At 39.6% G+C, this 20,677-nt stretch overlaps 1 protein-coding gene and 1 non-coding gene across 2 annotated transcripts in view; one reads left to right on the top strand and one right to left on the bottom strand.

Annotated features, from left to right (window-relative positions):
• Positions 1 to 2,656: 2,656 nt before the first annotated feature.
• LOC117038592 (U6 spliceosomal RNA) lies at positions 2,657 to 2,763 on the bottom strand. Its single transcript, XR_004425685.1, has one exon. It is a non-coding gene; the product is annotated as a U6 spliceosomal RNA (small nuclear RNA).
• Positions 2,764 to 5,045: 2,282 nt separating this feature from the next.
• Positions 5,046 to 20,677, top strand: part of PINX1 (PIN2 (TERF1) interacting telomerase inhibitor 1) — a 74,711-nt gene continuing 59,079 nt past the window's right edge. Inside the window, exons 1-4 of the mRNA XM_033133376.1 lie at positions 5,046 to 5,182; positions 10,418 to 10,527; positions 12,231 to 12,323; positions 14,142 to 14,220. Of these exons, the coding sequence (XP_032989267.1) occupies positions 5,164 to 5,182; positions 10,418 to 10,527; positions 12,231 to 12,323; positions 14,142 to 14,220 (301 nt within the window). The 5' untranslated portion in view covers positions 5,046 to 5,163. The remainder of the gene's footprint in view (positions 5,183 to 10,417; positions 10,528 to 12,230; positions 12,324 to 14,141; positions 14,221 to 20,677) is intronic.

The following is a 20,677-nucleotide window of genomic DNA, read 5'->3' as shown; positions in this document are numbered from 1 at the left end:
TCCGTCTTAACTCCTAAACTGGGCAAAATATATGAAACCGTGGTATATATGAGGCATTGCGCAGAAGGCAGTGAAGAACGGTGACCCCCTTGAGAGATGGCATGGAAATAAGATGAGCTCTCGGTTTGCCGTTTCCAGGTCGCAGCCCTGGGGGGAGGAGTCTGAGCAGAACCCAGAGGTCTCACTGACGGTAGCAGGTAAACACCTGCAGAGCTAGAAGCCTCAGGGCCATGAATCAGGGAGATGAGAACCCACACTAAGAACTAAGGTGATGCTCTGTGTACCTGCAGAGCATACCTGCAGAGGGTCCCCTCCAGCCTTCCAGGGATTGCTGAGCAAGGGACACTCGTACAGAAACTGCTGGAAAGAACCACCCTAGAGGAGCAGGCAGGAAAACCCCCAAAGCTTACACAAGGCCAAGAATAACTGGTGTTTCTTGAGCAGAAAGAACTCGGAACACACAGAGCATCAGACAGGATCCTAGATGAGTGCTGCCTCCGTAGTGGGAGCAAATTACATCTGAACTAAGACTGCCGGCGGCCCACCTGACAAAGCTTCAAAGAAAGTCTTGAGAAGATCAAATTGTTCCCCAGGAACTTAACTGTTCCCCAGAGCAAAATATTTAAAAGAATACAAAAGCCTCTAGCAGCCAGCAATGTAACACAGAATGCCTGGCATGGCATAAAAAGTTACCAGGAACATATGAACCATAATCAAGGGAAAAGAATTGAAAAACATTAGGAAGATTAAAAAATAACCATAACTTTACCAACCAGAAATGATCTTAGGGAATGATTCAGGTATTACCTTTTCGACTGTTATATAACACATTTTTTAAAAAAATTACTGAACTTACATTAACTATGGATCTAAGTAAAACTTGGTATTATAATTTTCTCTCTTTATGTATCTTAAGCACTTTCCCGTGTGTATTATTTCACCTTTTCGGTGATACGAACTAATGCTCACTTGGGTTGCCTCGAATAATAGGGAATGTATTATAAGGTGATTGCCAGGTAATATGGAAATAGGATTATCAGCTAAAAGGACCAAAGGGGAAACAAAGCTAAACTGGACCTTGCAGAAAGTGAAGGAATGAAGGTGATGTCAGGATGGGAAAGCAGATTCACTCGGACCCAGAACAGCTCCAGTACCTCAGCAGGAGCTGTGAATTTCCCTCCAATGCCCCACCTTAGAGAGACTCACCACTCAGTCTCTCACTATGCCTTCTCTTTGCACATCGTCTGCATTGCTGAGTAGTATTCCATTGTAGGAATACATGAGTTTGGATAAACACACAACGTTTATCCATTTGCCAGCTGATGATCACCAGGGCTGCTTCCAGTTTTGGGCTATTGTGAATAACCCAAGAATGCTATAAACATTCTTGGACAAGTGTTTATGTAAAAATGTGTTTTCATTTCTCTTGGGTAAATACCTAGGAGGGGAATTGTTGGATCATAGGCAGATTTATTTTTACTTTTAATTTAAATAAATAATTTGAAATAATTAAAAAAACCTTCCAGGGATCAGTGTTATTTTTACTTCTTTCTCCAAGGAGAGATAATTATAATAACTTTCTGTAGGAATTCCTTCCCTCACTGCAATTTCTCTCCCTCTCTTGCCCTTTCTTTACTTCCAAGGCGAGCTAATCACAAACAGAACTTTGAAAACATACTTTACACACCTCTCTCTAAATAAACTAAATCCTTTATATTCTGTCCTAGCTTCAGGTATCTATCCATCATTTATCACAGTTTTAATTTTACATTTATGTGTGTAATTTGATTAATGTCCATCTTCTCTGCAAACTCATTGAGGGTAGGGGTCCTGATTGTTTTTGTTCACCTTTGTAACTCTAGCACCTAGGACAATGCCTGAAATAAGTATTTGGTGAAATAATCATCCTAACCTCTATTTCCTTTAAAGTTATAATAGTGCTTCATTGAATGCTATATTAGTGTTTTCTACGTGCCAGATGCCATTCTAAGCACTTAACTTATATCATTTCTTTATTCCTCTTAACAAGTTTATAGAGTAGGCACTATTTTTTGTATTTTACAAATGAAGAACAGTAGCATAGAGATACGAAGTAATGTGCCCAAGATACACAGCAGGTTAACAAAGCTAGTGAGTGACAGATCTAAGATTTGAACCCAGGAAGTCTGGCTTCAGAATCCAAGCTCTTAACTATAATACGATTAGGTATATTGTCTTTATGGCCCGTATTACTGACTTGTGCTTTTCTGATTAAAGTAATTCCCTGAAATTCTTTCAGACCTGGAGATAATCACAGAGATCATCCTTTTTTCATAGATTGGAACACTGTTCTCAAAATAGATGAAATGGGTTGCCCAAGTTCACACTCCAAGTTGGTAGCCTAATTTAGGCTTTGTTATATTTTCTGACTGCTTTTTTTTTTTTTTTTTTTTTTTTGCATTGTATCAGACCTGGTGCCTCTTAGGAATGAGCTAAGTTTAACTGGAAAGATTCAGCTCTATTTCTTTTATAGATAAAATTTGAGTGATATATCTGAAATTAATATAAATATGTAATGCAATATGTGAGGATTCCCTTTTTTTTAGACTTTGGTGAGAATCTTTTTATTTTTTTATTAGTTTCAGGTGCACAAAACAAAGTAATCCTTAGACGTTTAAAAAATATGGAACGCTTCACGAACTTGCGTGTCATCCGTGCGTAGGCGCCATGCTAATCTTCTCTGTATCGTTCCAACTTTAGTATATGTGCTGCCGAAGCGAGCACGAAGATTCCTTTTTGTGATTGCACATAATGTGCAACTAGCTTTTATAATAGTGTGTGTGTGAGAGAGAGAGAAAGAGAGAGAGAGCGAGAGAAATAGATTGAGATTCATCAGAGCTATCAAAAAGAAGTAGCGATTATGTGTCCCTGCTATTGGCCTTTACTTGCCTGAAGGCAGGGGACTAGCTCAGATGACTTATCCAAGTACCATCTAGGTTCAGTTCTTTGAAGTATTTTACAGAATTTGTTACCATTAACTAAAGGTGTTCTTCCTAAAACACTTTTCTTGAACAGGAATAAAACAGTATATTTTAATCCTGGGTTCACGCATTCCTTTGGTTGTTTGCCTGTTACACAAAGTAAGGTCTGTGGAGCATAAGCATCCACCTCCTTGGTAGCTTGTTAAAAATGCAGAATCCCTGGCCCCACCCCAGACATGCTGAACCAGAAACTGCATTTTCACAAGATCCTCAGGTGACTTACAATCACATCAAAGGCCGAGAAGCACTGCTCTAAGAGGGTCTGCCAAAAGACTGAAGAATAAGACTGAATGTCTTATAATGAATCACCTTCTTTTAAAAAGTGCAATGTCCACTTCCAGCTGACAATTCTAAAATATACATGAGATTCTGTAACTTTTTAAAAAAATCCCAAACTTAACAGTAGCTTTTTTTTTTTTTCCAGTAGATGATTCTCATAGATGTTTCATAGACATGAAGAATTCTAGAGTTGGGACAAAACTTGGAAACCGTTAGTCTATCCTACATGCACCCAAATACAGAGTCCCATCTACATTTCTTTGTGACCTCTTCTTGAACATTTCTAGGAAAGACAGCTCACCGAATCACAAGGCACAACCATTCCTTGCCATTCACTGTCATATTCAATGTCTTAATTGAGTTCTGACCATCTATCACCTGGACCACAGCAACAGTGTTATGAACGTCTGCCTTGATCTTTGTGACCATCCTAGAGACAAAATTATCTTCCTGAAATCGTACACCAACATTAGTGGTGCTTGAAAAAATGCTTCCTTCCTGATCAATTCACTATTGTCCACTCTATATAACTATCTTCCATTTCCTCTGGTCTAATCAAACAAATCAGCTAATTATCCTAAGACTAAGACGATCCTGCCTTCCTAATTTTGTGCAAGTCTGACTCCCTACTATAATCCTGTTCCCCATGTCACAACTTACCTGCTCCCTGCCTTGGATGTGAAAATTCCTGATTTTGCATCTCCTCACCCTCCTCAGCTATTCACCAATAGCAGCAACTATTCTTGTGTGTTCCTTTTTCCGAGTTTTATGAAACCAGAGAAGTTAACCTTGTTCTTCTAGTCTCCTAGTTAAAGGCCAAGTTCATGTTCATATAGAACAGGAATCTAGTCCTTCACCGAGCTTCTCTTGGCACCTGGCTGCTCCCTTTATGCTCCACTTATGAGGGGAAAGGCTTCTGTCTATACCGGAATCTGAAGTTCACTGGAGAGTCACCTGTCCAAAAACATGTCCTTATTGTCTGTCTGTCATTCTCATTGCCAGAATCTCATTAGAACTCCCCTGGGGACAGAAGTACTTTAGCTAAAATTCACAAATATCTATATTAAAATTATTTTGCTCGGTGCGGATATAGATACAGAGATGACTGTGACAAAGGCAAAGTTCCAGAGTGCACGGTGTAATGGAGGGGAAGAAAAACAACTTTGTCTTGTTGAAGGTGTCGTGTTATTTAAAGAGAGACAACATTTTCCCCAGATTTAATTATCTGCTTAACTTGGGATCGTCTTTCTCCCTCTTCCTTCTCCCTCCCCCATCTCAGCGAGCAGAGAGGTAGGACATTAAGAAGAGATGAGGCACCATCCAGGCAAGCTTCTTTAAGTCCATCTCCACACCGTTTTAATAACGCTAATGACCCTAACGCCTGTTGTTTACATTTCTTTTCCTTATCAGACTGTGAGCTACTTGAGGGCAGAGTTCACGTCTTATTTTCTTAAGGAACAATGCTCGGCATTTAGTAATGAATGATGAGAGCGCTTGCTCTGCGGCAGACCCTCTGTAAAAGGCTTTACGTATATTCAGTCATTTAGTACAGGAATTTGCTCAAACGAAGGTCTCCACTCCTTTGTCCACGTGCTTTAGATCGGATGACGTCTGACCTCCCCTCACCTGGTGTCCACGCTCTCTCGCCTCCCGGCCCCGCCCCCAGACTGTCCGCGCCCCGCCCACTCGCCGCCGCGTGTACTAAAGGAGCCGGTCGCGCCTCAATGACGTAACCAGCGTGCGCCCTCGCCGCTGCAATCCGCCTGGCGTGAGAGTCTGGTGGTTCCAATTGAAGCGCGAGCGGGCATCGGGGTAGCCTCAGTTGCTCATACCCGGAGGTCCGCGGCATCTCAAGCTCTGCGACATGTCGATGCTGGCTGAGCGTGAGTGTTGGGCGCGGGGACCCGGTCATGCCGCGCGGGTGACGCGCCGGGCGGGACCCTGTGGCTGGGGTGCGGGTCACCGGCGCGCAGTCGGGTGGAGGATGCCGCGGGCTGGCCACTGGGAAGCCTGCTTCGGTTCGCCCTGCGTGCCGCGGAGATCTCCCACCCCAGCCTTCCCCGAGAGTTAGCTACCGGTCTGCTAGTGAAAGAGACTGCGAGTGTCACGTTCAGGGCTGGGCACGCGCGCGCTGGGTTTGAATGAGAGTCAGGACGCCCGCGTCATGGGAATCCGACTTTTCACTTCCCTGGGCCTCAGCTTCCTCCGGTTTACAAAGAGGAGGTTAGGCCGGCAGAATCTCCTTAGGCAGTGAAATCCCATTCTCGAAGATGTACTGATCCCAGAAAAAGATGTATTTAAGATGTTTTGAACCCAGAAAAGCAAAGGGATTAGTAACATCAAACCCAGGAAATTAGCATTTTTAGGTGTGCAGGGCTAAGAAGTGATTCTAAGTAAGACTGTGGCGGTTTTGACTTTGTGGAATTAGCACTCTTCCATGACACAGTGTCTGCCTCAGTTTGCCTTTGTCATTTATCATCACTTTGTGAACTAAAATTCCTTAATTCCCTCTCTGGATCGGCTGTTCAACTTCTGAATGGTACCTGTAGTGAGGTTGCCTGCCACCAGAGGGCAGTCGTGCCTTGGTGTTGAAGGGACCCTATAACTTTGGAAATGTGAAATGAGCTTGGAACAGACTGCGGCTTACTTAACAGACCAACAGCAGTTACACAGGGATTTTGTGAAGTAAATGCTGTCAACATCCTCTTATCTGAGAGCATGAAGGAATGTGAGCACAAAACGAAATGGGTAGGGTTCCGTTCCAGTCTTAGAGGGGCAAAAATTGAGGTTCAGAGGAAAATAATTCACCCCAAGTCATTGAAGTAGAGATAAAATTGGTCTGGTTATCTCTACGTCTTTATGTTCTTGTTAGGACCAGCAGTTTTCTGCTGTTTTAAATAGAGACTCATAGAAAGGAATACGTTTTAGATGGTGATCTTAGAGCCTAGATCGCTGAGATCTCTCCTGGTTTTAATATTCTTTGATGTGTGCTAATTCAGCATGCACTGGGGAACGTTAGCCCTGTCTCTGCTATTCATTTATATCCCTTTCCATGATCAGTTTCTGTGGAGGTATTAAAAGCTTCTTTTGTTATCTTCATCACTAGGTTGGCTTAAAAAAATCAAAGAGATAGTCAATGTAAAAATAGTTTGAAGTAGGAAGTGGTATACAGGTGCAAAGCCTATTTGTAGACATCAGTAATTCAAATTGCATGATTTCAAGGGAATATTTTCAGTTCTACTCTCCCCACCAGGACTACAAATTTTCAAATCGTTGTCATGATAATACATAAATGCGTTGTCTTTTTTAAAATTTTGCTAAATTAATGTCTGTGGCATACCTTGTGGTTAGATATTTAGGACTGGTGTTCTTATTTTAGAGATGAGAATATGGAAGCATAGAAAAATTCTAGTCCCATAATCTCACCACCCAGCAATTATTTTCACTGATAGTTTATAAAATCAGGGTCATTCTGTAGGTACAGTTTTGTATCCTACTTCTTTTTTTTCTACTTAACATTAGTGAACATCTTCACTCCCAGAAGTGGACTATATTTTGTTTTCTTTTATCTTCACCCTGTTTTTTAAGTCTTATACTGATTTTCTTTGTGTGTCTCAAAAACACTCGTTATCTTGTGTTTCTCTAATTATCAAATGTTATAGATAAGAAAACCAGTTTACACAAACCTCCTGCTCTGTGAAACAAGAATTTCATTTATTACTCTCACTTCCCAGTCTATGTAATTTGGAATTTAAGATCCAGATTTTTATATCAACATATTCCTTTTTGCAGACTTTTTTCAAGACCAATTTTTGATCCTTGGAATCATTACATTTTATAATTTAAAAAAATCACAGCACTAGTTAGTGGATTTTAATGCTCATTGCATTAAAATAATATACTGTAGTTTCCTCAGTTTTGAATATGCCTTGAACAATGTGTTAATAAGCATGCATGGGTGATATATTTTCTTCTTGAATATCTGAAAGTGTCTTTGGGAAAAAACACACAAAACTTTTGTCCTTGATTCTTGAAACTCAGCATACCTTTCAGAGGAAGCTGAATCCTGGCCTAAGCCATGTGGTATTAGACATGGGGTGATTGAAAGGTGAAGTCCCTTGTAGCTGTCCTATGAAGGTTGTTTATTCGGGTTACCCCAAAAGCATCCTGACAGAACCATTTACATTTAGCTCTCCAAATAGGAGGAGTCCCCACCAGAGGACGGTTAAACACGGTCACCCCAGATAGTGTTTCTGCGGGTTCTGGGCACTGTACCCTGAGGCCCAGTGCTGTCCCTCACGCTGCTGTTCTGTATAGTGTCTGGGTCCCCAAGACCATCCCCAGGTTCAGTGATTTGCTAGGACTCAGGACACACAGGACTCATCATTTGGTTGTAATCATAATGGCTAAGATTTATTATGGCTAAGTGATACAGAGCAAAATCAGCAAAAGGAAAAGACACATGGGGCGGAGTGCAGGGGAAACACAAGCTCCAGAGTCCTCTCTCAGGAGAGGCACACATGACACACTTAATTCCCTTGGTGCAATTTGTGGCAACACCTGTGAAATGTTGCCTACCAGGGAAGCTTGTTAGAGACTTAGTGCCCAGGGATTTTTACTGGGGGCTGGTCATACAGGCAGCCTCTGCCTGGCATATACTAACATTCCAGACTCCCAGAAGGAAAGCAGGTATTCAGCATAAGCCATATGGTTTGTGTGAACAGTTATTTCTGAGAATGGTAGAAATCCTGAAACCCAAGTTCCCAGCCAAGGGCCAGCCTTTCAAGGAAGCCTTTTGAAGGGAAGCTATGAGTCAGGCCTGCTGTGTTAGCTTTTTTCTCCATATAGGTGTTAGCAAAGCTGACATCTGGGCACAAAACAGTCTGTAGAATAAGAATAACATGGCACATGTGAAAGTAGATCCAATCTGAACAGACCAGAGACAATCTTTTCCTTGCCAGGATTTCCCAAACCTGGAGACTTCTACAACACTAGAGCCAGAAAGTGTTTCAGGGAAGTAGGGTTCTGGTCAAATAAGGGAAACATGTCTGCTCCGCCCTCCTCTAAAAGGTTCTACACATTTGCATTTTAAAAGTCTGGGAAAGTTTGTAGTGTGGAACACGATGAAATTTTGTTTTGGCCCAGTGTTACTGTTTTTGAATTTAATGGGGAGCCCCTCCTCGCCTTTCACATCCTCATGTGGGAAACACTGCCCTGCCCCATTGGTGAGGATACCTGCCGTTTCCTTGGGGAAGAGAAACTGGCCTTGCCCACCCATCCAATCTCTTGCGTCAGCATTCTAGTCTGCTTTGCGTCAGCATTCTAGTCTGCTGCGTATACATATGTGACATAAACTACTCTATGCAGTTCTTAGGGCAGGGGGTGGGTGGGCTCAGTCAGCCTCAAAAAATGTTGTTTCATACAAGCCCCGGTCAGAGCCCTGGCAAGCACACTGCACAGACACGTGCGCTCTGACACACGCCGGTGAGCGGCCTTGCAGAGAGGACACCGGGGTTTGTTCATTAGCAGAGGCAACGTTATGCTGAGGATTTACTAAGAGAAGGAAAGTGATAACTTAGTCACCACTAGCACTTTTGGGTCACCGTTTTCCTGGAAAACACCACATTTGAGCCCAACTTGCTTTGCTTTATAAGTAGCCTTTTTCTGCCTGCATGCGTGCAAAAGGGTTACTTTTGTTAGGTGGTGTATAGTTACAGGTTTCTTTACTGATTTCACATACAGTAACTTGAGCCTCTTTGACGGGAGGTTGTGATGTTTTTTTAAATTATGTTACGAGACGGAAAAGGCATGTGGTTGATGTTGGTAGTGACATACTGGCTGCCATCGGTGCAGTAGGTGAGTGATGCTGGCTCTTGACTCCCAAATTTCTCACTTGGCCAAAATTTACTTTTGCGTTCTTTTTCTGTGGATTTTTGAGGTTCTATATCTCAGCCATAATTTTCCTTAAAACTATAAGGATAACTTTGAGTTCCTAATGCTTATTTACCTGCATTAAAAGAAAAGTACTTAACTTTAAAGAGAATCAGAGCAGTGCCTTAATTCAGTTATGTTCCTTTCTTCCTTTCCCCTCTTCTTGTCTCCTCTTCCTTCCTCCCTCTCTCCCTTCTTTCCTTTCCTCCTTCCTTCCTCCCTCCCTTCCTTCCTTCTTTCCTTCCTTCCTTCTTTCTTTCTCATTCATTTGTACATTCATTTACATACTTACTGAGTACCTACTATGGATAAAGTGTTTTTCATTTCTTGCAATGAAACATAAGAAAGGATAAGACACATTGTGAGCCATAAGGAGATTATGGTCTAATAGGAAACATAAGAGATGGATATAAATAGATATAATACAGAAAAATGTTAATTAAATGCCAAAAAATAAGTAGGTAATTTATTCTAGAAGTTTACAGAAGGAGTCATATGACTTTAGGGCATTTCAGTGAGAAGGAATGGGGTCATTAATATCTATAGATCATGTGTATAGATAGTACAGTTGACTCTCTCCATGATTATAATGACTGTTGGATATTGTGGACAAAGAATATAGCTTTGACGTCAGCAGGACCTTGTTTTGTATAAGAGACTCTGGTTTTTGCTTGGGGACATTAGGCATCTGTCCCTAAGCCTCAGATTTTCTCATCTGAAAAGTGGAGATAAGCATATCTACCGTCATTGGGTTCCTGTGAAAATTGAATCTAATGTGTGGGTAGCATTTGGCGCATAATATATGGCAACAAAAACTATAACAGCTGCTACTGCTGCCACGACAATGGTGATGATGGTGCTGGTGTCCTTTAATAAGTTGCTGCCGTTAGCTGAATGTGGAGGACCCAACTGATGGGATAGCTATGTGTTTTGATTGGTCACGTTTGGAGGGAATATTTTCATGTTTGTCTTATGAGGTCCATTTGTATGTTGAGAATATATAGTTATTGGGGAAACTGGGGTAAATGATCGAGTCTGATGCTGAATCTACTATCTGTATCTATTAAAACATAATGTGTGTCATATTTTATGCAAGTATGTGTATATGTATTAGGTATGCTTGTATTTGTGTGGTATTTTTCAGATTTGAAAGATAAGTTGCCAGTGAGATGCTCTGTCATTTACAGGTCGGCGGAAGCAGAAGTGGACTGTGGATCCCAGAAACACCGCATGGAGTAATGATGATTCCAAGTTTGGCCAGAGGATGCTGGAGAAGATGGGGTGGTCTAAAGGAAAGGTATTTAAGATAACAGCAAAAGACATTGGAGCCATGCAAAGAAATTACAAATTAGGAGAATGCATCTTTCTTAGGAGACTGGGAGAAATGTATGCTTTGGATCAATAAGTGATTTTGGAGAAAATAAGTAAATTACAGTGACCTTGTGATGGTAAAGTTAGAATTGAACATACATGTCAACTCTTTTTGTTTATCATTTAAACTGCGTGATTAGCGTCTTTCATAGCCCGTGCCTTTTAATTCGTTGCACTTGGAATCATACTTAACTGTCAGAGTTTTATATTGCTAAGAGGAATATTTTATGATACATTTTCTCCTTTCCCTCATATTCCACTTATTGCTGACTCAAAGAGGAATTCTACTGACATCGCTACCCTTAAATACTTCTTGTCAGATACTTCCTGTTACCAAGTCCAGTGGACGCTTTTTTTGTTCTCACATTACTTAATCCCTTAGCAGCATTGGACAGAATGGACTACTTCCTTCTTCAGATACTTCTGTCTTGGCTTCCATAGTACTGCCCTCCCTCCTTCACTCCTATATTTGTTGCTGGCTCTTCCTCTTCCAGACTTTTGAGCTTTGGAGCTCCTGGAGTTCAGCCCCAGGCCCTTTTCTGTACTCTGCTTAGATGAACTCATTCATTCCATGCCATGCTTTGGATTATCTGAATTCTGAGAATTACCTAATTCTGTCACTTTTCTGTATCTAGTTCATGTATATCCTTTGAGCTCCAAATGTGTAAATTTGTCAGCCTGCTTGACATTTCCGTTTGAGTAGGCATCTCGAGTTTATCATTTTTATTATAAAACTCTGGATCTCCTATATTTTTTTCTTCTCAAGTTTACCCCATTTTTTGCAAGTGGTACCCTGTCTACCTACTTCCTCAAGCCAGAAATGGAAGTCATGCTGGGTTCCCCCATTTCCCTCACTTTCTGTGTCCCCAGTCATTATTCTCTAACCAGAGCACTGTCCTGTCCAAGCCCTGTCATTGCTTGCCCTCAGCAGCCTCTCAGCTGCTTTCTCATCTTCCTTCTTTTCCTCCTTTGGGCCATTTGCCACGCAACAGCCAGAACTAGCTTTTAAAATACAGAAATTAGATCATGTTATTCCCTTGTTTAAAAGTTTAGTTGTGTCTCATTGTTTTAAAAAACAAGAAATCCAAATTTCTACCGTCATTTATTTCCAAGGTCTTGTGAGGTCTAGTCCCTTCATATCATCTCATTTCCTCTTCATTCACTCTGCCGAAGCCGCCCTGGGTTCCTGTTAGGTTCTCTAGTACACCAAGCTCTCTGGGACACCTTACAAATGAGTGTTAATTTATGCAGGGCACTTGGAGTCTCCCTCTTCCCTTTCTCAGTGTTGTTTTGTAAAATTATTTAATGGAGAGAACCATAGACTAGTAAAACCTCCAATGGACTTCTAGTAGTTTTGTGGCAGAACATCAGAAAAAGGCATATTCTCCGTAGTGTTTACATGGGCCTTCAATTAGGTCTCAGGTTGAAGAATAACTATTCATTATTATAAGTGCGTCCTTGGTGTTACAGACACGTCTGTGAGAATTCATTAGACTGTCCTCTTTGAGGGCATGGATAGTGCCTTGCTCCTAGATGTTTAATAATTAGTTGAATGGTTGATGCAGGACGATAGAGATAATCACTCTTTATACCTGATCAAAAAATTAACTCTGTGTTTTATCTCCACAGGGTTTAGGGGCTCAAGAGCAAGGAGCCACAGATCATATAAAAGTTCAAGTTAAAAATAACCACCTGGGACTCGGAGCTACGATCAATAATGAAGTGAGCAACAGTGTGTCTGCTGGGGGGTTTCCTTGCATAATTGACATTTTTTTGTAAATTTATAAATTTTAATTCAATCAAATTGATTGATCAGTTTTTAACCATTCAAGTGTGTATCTTCCGTGTCTTGGTTAAGAACCCATAACTCCTCATCAAGTGTCACGCCCTCACCTTGCCTTATTGTCCTTCTGGCGTTCTTCACTTACAGCTAAGAGATCCAAACTAGTTTTATCGTTAAACTTTGCCAAAAGTATTCTTTTTATAGAAATACTCATTTCAGGTCAGAGGAATTGTCATCTTTACCTGTGTAATATTAGCTTATATTGTTAAAAGTTGATGATATTTAGTTTCGGAAAAAACTAAAAGTTTCTTTTAACAAGAAAGTGGTATTCTTTTCTTGTCCCATTTTCTATTTCTGACTTTTGGTATACGGCAGTCGAGTTTCTTCAAACTTCCTCTTAAACCCTGACACTTTGAAAATATGACACTGTAATTAAAATTAATGGCCTATCCTGCTTTTCATTACAGTATTATTTGCTTTAGAAAGTGTCTAAGCTGAAAGCTTTGTTCTTACAGTTCTATAGCTAACAGAATCTGGTAGAAAATTTAAATTACTTTAGGTAAACTGAATTACAGCTAACCCTTGAACAACATGGGGATTGAAACACTGACCGCCATGTAGTCAAAAATCCACGTATAACTTTTGACTCCCCCGAAACTTAACTACTAATGGCCTGCTGTTGACCAGAAGCCTTACCAATAACATAAATGGTTGGTTAACACATAGTTTGTATGTTATATGTGTTATATACTATATTCTTACAACAAAATAAACTAGAGAATAGAAAATGTTGTTAGGAAATCATAAGGAAGAGAAAATATATTTACAGTATTGATTTTAAAAAAAAAAAGAAACAACACATGTGAGTGGACCTGTGCATTCCAAACTCATGTTGTTCAAGGGTTAACTGTACTTTGATTAGTTCAGTAGCCCTGAGTAGTAGACTAGACCAGCTAAAATTTGCTGGACCAACAGCTAAAATTTTAAACCACTAAAGAAAGAGTTTACATAAGGTTGGTTTTGAAGTTAGTTGTTGAGAGATAGATATGCAGATATACTTAATTTTTTTAGGAAAAGTATTGCCCAGTAAACCTACTAACCTTAAGCAGTCATAAAAAAAAAGTGTGTATGAGGCAAATTCCTGCATGGATACCTTGCTTCCCATTGGTTTAGATTGTTTGGAGATGTTCATTCTCTCTTAAAGCCAGATTCTATTTGTTATAATGAACTTAGCAGCTTACTACCTTACAAATAGGTGCTGATTGACTCAGGGAACCTCCTCCCTACCCCAGTGTGATTTTGTAAAGTTGGGTTCGATGCCAGCAAATAGAATTGGGCAAGATATCTGAAGCATAAATGAACAAAGAAGAGAGCCAGCCAACAAGACCATCACTGCCTTTTTCCTTTGACTTGCATAATTTTCCATTACTGAGAAAAAAATAATATTTTGTTTTATTTCAATATTTAGCATGCAGGTTGCCTGTTGATTATTTGACTGTAATTGATTATTGATAAATTATCCACATTTGAAATCAGGACTTAAGCTTCCAGGAAGCCCATTTTTAATGCTAATATAAATAAATTACATTTCAAATTTAGATTGTATCTTCTCCATTCAAATTTATAAAATATTTTGAGGGAACATTTAAAATTTCACATTAACCACCAGACTTCCTTGATTCCAAAATACATCTTGTCTCAACCAGTATAGGTAAACTACAGACTTGCCTCTAACCGATTCTTTTGGCGTTTTTCAGGACAACTGGATTGCTCATCAGGATGATTTTAACCAGCTTCTGGCTGAACTGAACACTTGCCATGGGCAGGAAACAACGGGTAGGGAAACCTTTGCTTTGTTATCCATTAAATTTATAGAGGACATAACCTTAAAACTATTTTTACCAACTCGTTTTACTATAGGTGTCATATATCTAAAAGTTAATCGATTGAAGCTATTACAAATAGTCATTTCTGTTTATATTTTAATGGTGCTTTCATTATATGAACCTTAAGTCATAAGCAAACACTTTTTTCCTGTTAAGAGTTAGAGAATGACAAGGTAAATCCATGCACTTTACAACCTCAGAAAGGAAAGTGATCTTTCCAGGGATCCATGAGTGTCACTAGAACATGTTTTAAAAATACAAAGCAAGAAATACCAAGTGGGACCATAACCCAGCAAAGTCTTAATAGAAAAGCCTTTTTGTGTGTGTTGATTCTACCTGGTGAAATTTGTTTTATTTTTAATGTATGTAAGAGATTCAGATTGCTCCGGTTATAGTAAAATTTGTTGCAAGGGGCTCAGTACTAGAAATTGTATTCCCAAGCTGTAGGAACTAGAAATGAAACAATTGAACATTGGTCTTTCCATATTGAATTAACAGAAAGGTAGTACTGTTTGGGGTAAGGGCATGGATGGTGTACTCCTCACACTTGTGGGTCTTTCTTATGATTTTAGAGTTGAAGGGACATTTTTTTGTCACACGGCTATTTGGAAGGCAAGGATGTAACTTCAGTTAATTCTGCTGGATAGTCATTGAAGAAATCGACACTATTAGCCGTTCTACAAACATTTTTTTAAAAATTGTGGTAAAATACACATAACATAACATTTGCCATCTTAACCATTTCTAAGTGTACAGTTCAGCGGCATTAAGTACATTCACACTGTTGTGCAGCTATCACCACCTTCCATCCACAGGGCTCTTTCCATCATCCCAAACTGAAACTCTGCCAAACTTCTCTTTCTTCCCTTCCCTCAACCCCTGGCAACCTCCATTCTAGTTTCTGTCTCTATGCATTTGACTACTCTAGGTACCTCCTGTAAGTGGAATTATATAGTATTTTTCCTTTTGTATCTGGATTATTTCACGTAATGTCCTTAAGTTTCATCCATGTTGTAGCATCTAACATTGTACCATTTCCTTTCTTTTAAGGCTGAATAATGTTCCATTTATGTGTATCCCATATATTTTTATTCATTTATGCATCGACGGACACTTGAGTTGTAGCTCTTAGCTATTGTGAATAATGCTATGAATGTGGGTGTGTAAATGTCTCTTCAAGTCCATGGTGTCAGTTCTTTTTGGTATATACCTAGAAATAGGATTAGTGGAACATACGATGGTTCTATTTTTCAGTTTTTGAGGATCTGCCATACCGTTTTCCATAGTGTCTGTACTATTTTACATTCCTACCCAACAGCACACAAGGATTCCAATTTTTCCACATCTTCACCAAGACTTGTTATTTTTGTTTTTTGATATTTGCCATTCTACTGGGTTTGAAGTGATACATTTTTATGCTTTTGATTTGTATTTCCTTAGAGATTAGTCATGTTGAGCACTTTTCATACTTGTTGGCCATTTGTATGGCTTCTTTGGAGAAATGTCTTTTCAAGTCCTTTGCCCATTTTTGAATCAGGTGTTTTTGTTGTGGAGTTGCATTCTGCAAACATTTTTATAAGGAATTTCTTGTCCCTTTGCACAGTGTTTGGCATGTAGTGAACAGTCAAAAGATGTTAAATTGAAAGAGAAAGAACTTTGTGGAATGAAATTAAAAATTAGATTTGAGTTCAGCAAACATTTATAGAGCTGTGTGCTGAATACAAAGTTAGACTTGAGAATATACGGATGTGTGAGATATGCATAATCCCTGCTTGGGAGGATGCCAGCAGGATATGCTAGTAAAATTACAGCACAGATCTGTCTGTGGGAAGATCTGTTGCAATACTGCGTATGGGAGTGAGCCCAAAAGCATGAGGGGAAAGGTGCTCTGTATTTTCCCTAATTGGATTGGACTTCTTATTGATATCTCTACTTGGACAGTTCTCCTTATCCATGGGATAACTCTTAGAACTATCCTAAGCATTCTATATGTGATCCTATTACAAAAGATGGTCATTTCAATGTTAGCCAACGAAAAACATAAGGAAAATGTTTTGTGAAAATGTTGACTGGACTGGTGTTTATTAGGAAATGCAGGATACATGCAGTAGTAAAATGCAGGGATATTAGCCCTTACTAACTAAACAGAAACATCTTTATATTCAAGATCACAGTTGAAACCAATAGCAATGTAGATGTGACCGTGTGAGACTTGTACGTTTTGACTGACGAGTAACAGAGTGTAGTGGTGTAGAGATGAACACCAGAACCAGACTGCCTGGGTCTGAAGCCTGATTCTGACACTTCCACGTGTGTCACCTTGAGTGAATTACTGAAAGTCTCTGTGCCTTGGTTTCCTCTTGTGGTGAAATGGAGATAATAGCACCATCCTCAGAAGGCTGTGAGAATTAAATATATTTGTGCAGCTAAAGTACCTTGAACACTGCATAACACACAGTAAGTACTTAAGAAGTATTAGGTACTGCTGTAATGTTTGTCATTATTGTTATTTGCAGAGCTAGAACTCTAAAATAGAGTATTTCCCCTGATTACCTTTAGTAATTAGGATGTACTGCCACCTGGTAAGAGTGATACTTTTAGGTGGCTGGATTTTGGTTAGATACCTAAGTGTCATTAATGAAATCCCCAAATAAAAAAATAGAATAATGTTCTTAACATAATGATCATTATACATATCCATATGTAATGACAGCAAGATAAAAATAAAATTTGAAATCTATGTACGACTGATGGATGGTCTCTAATATTTTAAAGTAAAAAGAAAGAAGGTGAAAAATAGTGTGAATGGTGTGCATTTGTAGGAAAAAAATAGGAAATGTGTGTGTGCTTGGGTATATACACCAGAGGTTCACAACTAGGGATGATTTTGGCAATGTCTGGAGACATTTTTGGTTGTCACAACTGGGTGTGGGGCTGCTCCTGGCGTCTAGTGTGTAGAGCTCAGGGATGCTGCTTGATATCCTACAGGGCACAGGACAGCCCCCGACAGCGGAAGTACCTGGTGCTGAGACTGATAAAATATCTCTCGAGTATCTATTCTGTATGTATTTTATATACATAGACTATTTCCACAAAAATACTTAAGAAACGGATGGCAATGACTGCCTCTGGGGAAGGGAGTTAATGACTGGGGAACAGGATGTGAGGAGAACTCAGCGTTTACTATGGTCTCTTTGTACCGTTAGAATTGTGTACAGTGTGCATTATGTCCTACTCAAAAAAGGTGCTTCAAAACTAATTTTAAAACCTTTTCCTTGACCCCCATTTACCTCATTTACTGTTACTTCCTGATGCTTCTGCTCTCCTTTGTTGCAAACCTCAAATTTTCTATGCAAACTGATTTTAGTCCTTCTATTCTCTTTTTAAAAAATTTAACATTCCTTGAGTCTCATGTGTTCTGCTTAGTTTCTCAGCCTCTCAGTTGCTTCTTTTAGAGTTGACAGACAATCAACGGGGTAAAAAGCCCCAAATGTCAGACTCACCTCCTCTGGATTTCCTTATCCCTAACTGTGAGTCTGCAATTCTTTACTGCTTTGTTTGCTCCATAGTAATATCTTTCAGCAATAATCCCCCACTCCCACCCCCAATATTTTGGTTTTCTAGGCAAAAGAGTTGGTTGAAATTTGCCAGTCACCATTACTGGACGCAGGATTCTGCCTGGAATCTTTTTTTAAAGTAAACTCTATCGAGGTGTGATTTATATACAATATAATACACCCATTTTTGAGGGTAGAGTTCCATGAGTTTTGACAAATGTATATACACCTTTGTAGCCGTAATAACCATGATAAAGAAATTTTCATCACTCCAAAGAATTCTCTTGGGTGACCTTCCAGTCAGCCCTTTACTCTTCTCCCCACAAGTCACCACTCCGTTTTCTGGCCCCAGACAACCAGTGGTCTGTCCCTGTCGATTGGATTTGTGTTTTCTGTACCATCTGGCTTCTTTTTCTCAGCATGCTTCTGAGCTTTGTCTATGTTATTGCATTTATCAGTAATTCATTTCCTTCTTGAGTAGTATTCCATTGTATGAGTATGCCACAATTTGTGTATCCATTCATCAGGCGATGGACGTTTGGGCTGTTTCCAGTCTGGGCTGTAGTTGGGCCTTCGTGACATTTTACTGAAGTGCAGTCAGTGAAATGTTTCAAGTGACTCACGGAACTCTATTATTTGTCAGAAAGGTAGTAAGTACATGACAGGTTCCAAGCAGTACTGCCTTGTCTGTGTGCAGCTCTGTCCACAGGTTCATCTGTGCAAGCTGATTCTTTCTTTTCTGCATAAGACATGGAAGTATCTTAATCATTGACAGTAGGAGTTACTCAGCTATAGAGTAAGTTCCACCTCAAGACCACTAGAGGGTGCCAGTAGCCCTGCGGTAGAAAAGATGCCGTTTGCAGCTCTGCTTCCTGTCTAGAGCTCAGTCATGTTTGAACCAGACCTTGCTAACTACCAGTCCCAGTACTGAAAAGCCTTTAGAAAATTCCTTTAAGGGAAAGCATGTCCAAGGAATGGACCTGGAGAGCTAACAGATTATTTTTCTGCCATGTCGTCTTTGGTAACTACAGTATATTCATCCGAGTGAATTTTTGGTCATATTAAAGCTGAAATTATCGTATTAAAGCTGAAGATCAAATGACACAATAACCCAGTAACATTTTTTTGCTATAATATTTTTACTTCCTTAAGATTGCTTACCAAATTCGCATACTTTTCCTTTTAATAAAGCAGAGATTCCATATTGTCCTCTTCATAGATTCTTACAAAGATTCTAGAAATAGCCCATATCTCCTTGGGGTACACAAAAATCAGTATAGTCTTTAAAATTTTATTTTTAAAAATTATCCTGTCTCAATGAGTTACTCTTTGCCAGACTCAGCTTAGCTTTTTGGTGGAGTTACGGTTTTAGGAAATGTTTGTTATTTCCATTAGATACTTTGTCTTCGTGATTTTAAATATTTTGGGAAGTACACTGGGATGCTGATAACCTGTCATCCACAAAGGTGTGGTTTAGTTCAGGGATCTTCAAATTTTTCTGCTCACATATCTTCTAAGGGAAGTTGAAAACTGTACCCTATCTCACGTTTTTCTATTGACATCTATAATGTTTTTTACCCACAGCCTTAAATAGTTGCAAAGTATGATAGCTTCTGGCCTATTGAGAAATATTGACATTTTAAAATAAAGTCAAATGTAGCCAGTGGATGATAAATACCAGAGCAATTTGATACCCATTGTTATCTATTTAGAAATGGACAAGTCCTTCTTTAATAGTCAGAAGTATTATGTTTCATAGTTCCGTCTCCTCTGAAATAATATTTCCATCATGTATACCCTATAGTATTTTATGTTAATATTTTTTTTGGCTTAAACTCTTTAAAATTCACCACCTTATCCTATTTCTCTGCCACAAAACAAATACATATAATATTTAAGTGTAAATATTTTTCCTTTGGATTAAGTTCTCAGTATAATTAGTAGATTACAATGAACAAAACCAGGAAACATATGCATTTTGATAAGTAATTATTATCCAAATCTTTTTGGAAGTGCATCTCTTCACGAGGCAGATGGGCATGGGAAGGAGGCTGCTTTTGCTGCTTTGAGTAAAGGATACTTCCCTAACACTAGTGCTTTGGCGCGTCCCTGTTTATCCCTGGCAAGAAGAGAGTGGTTCCTTTCTTTTGTAAAGTGGAAGGAGGACACATGGGAGAAGCGGGGAAGGAGAATCAGATCGATGTGTCCACTCCGAATCAGAGCAGTTTTAGGAAAGAGTGCATACGGACAAGAGATCGAAACTGGTCCCGTAAGGTCTGTCCCCGCTCGGGTATGCTTTGGGAAGTCTGTGTACTCAGAAGCTGGAGAAGCTCCCCAGGTGATGCTCACGTGCTCTAAAGTGGGAGAGCAGCTCCCCTAACAGGGACACAGTGTAGTGGTTAAGAATGTGCACTCTCACTGGTTTCAGTGCCATCAAAGCCACCTCCTAGGTGTGCCTTATGTAACCCCTCTGTGCTTCAGCGCCCTTCTGTGAAGTAAGTTTAATAATCAGACCAGCTACCTGATCGAATGGCTGTAAAGTGGAATACAAAGATGCGCAGAAAGCTCTTAATCCAGGACCTAGCATTTAATCAGCCTTTAGTTGATAATAGCTTCTTTAAACTGATAATCTGCTGGGTGATTGGTGTTTGAACAATCAAAATTGATATAATTAACTCATTCGAGGCATTGCCTAAAAGCTTGAAACATCTGTCTTTATGTCATTAGAGCCTTGCTATATAATTCACACTTTGCTTTTGAAATTACCAATTCCTAGAAGGGATTACAGTTAACTAACATGTTGTTTGATGGACATGTGCTTGTCTTGCTCCAATATTAAGGCAAAATTTT

The sequence above is a fragment of the Rhinolophus ferrumequinum genome, chromosome 18, assembly GCF_004115265.2.
Source record: "Rhinolophus ferrumequinum isolate MPI-CBG mRhiFer1 chromosome 18, mRhiFer1_v1.p, whole genome shotgun sequence".
NCBI classification, from domain to species: Eukaryota; Metazoa; Chordata; class Mammalia; order Chiroptera; family Rhinolophidae; genus Rhinolophus; species Rhinolophus ferrumequinum.
Note: the sequence above shows the minus strand (reverse complement) of the source record. Positions and strands in the feature narration are given on the sequence as shown.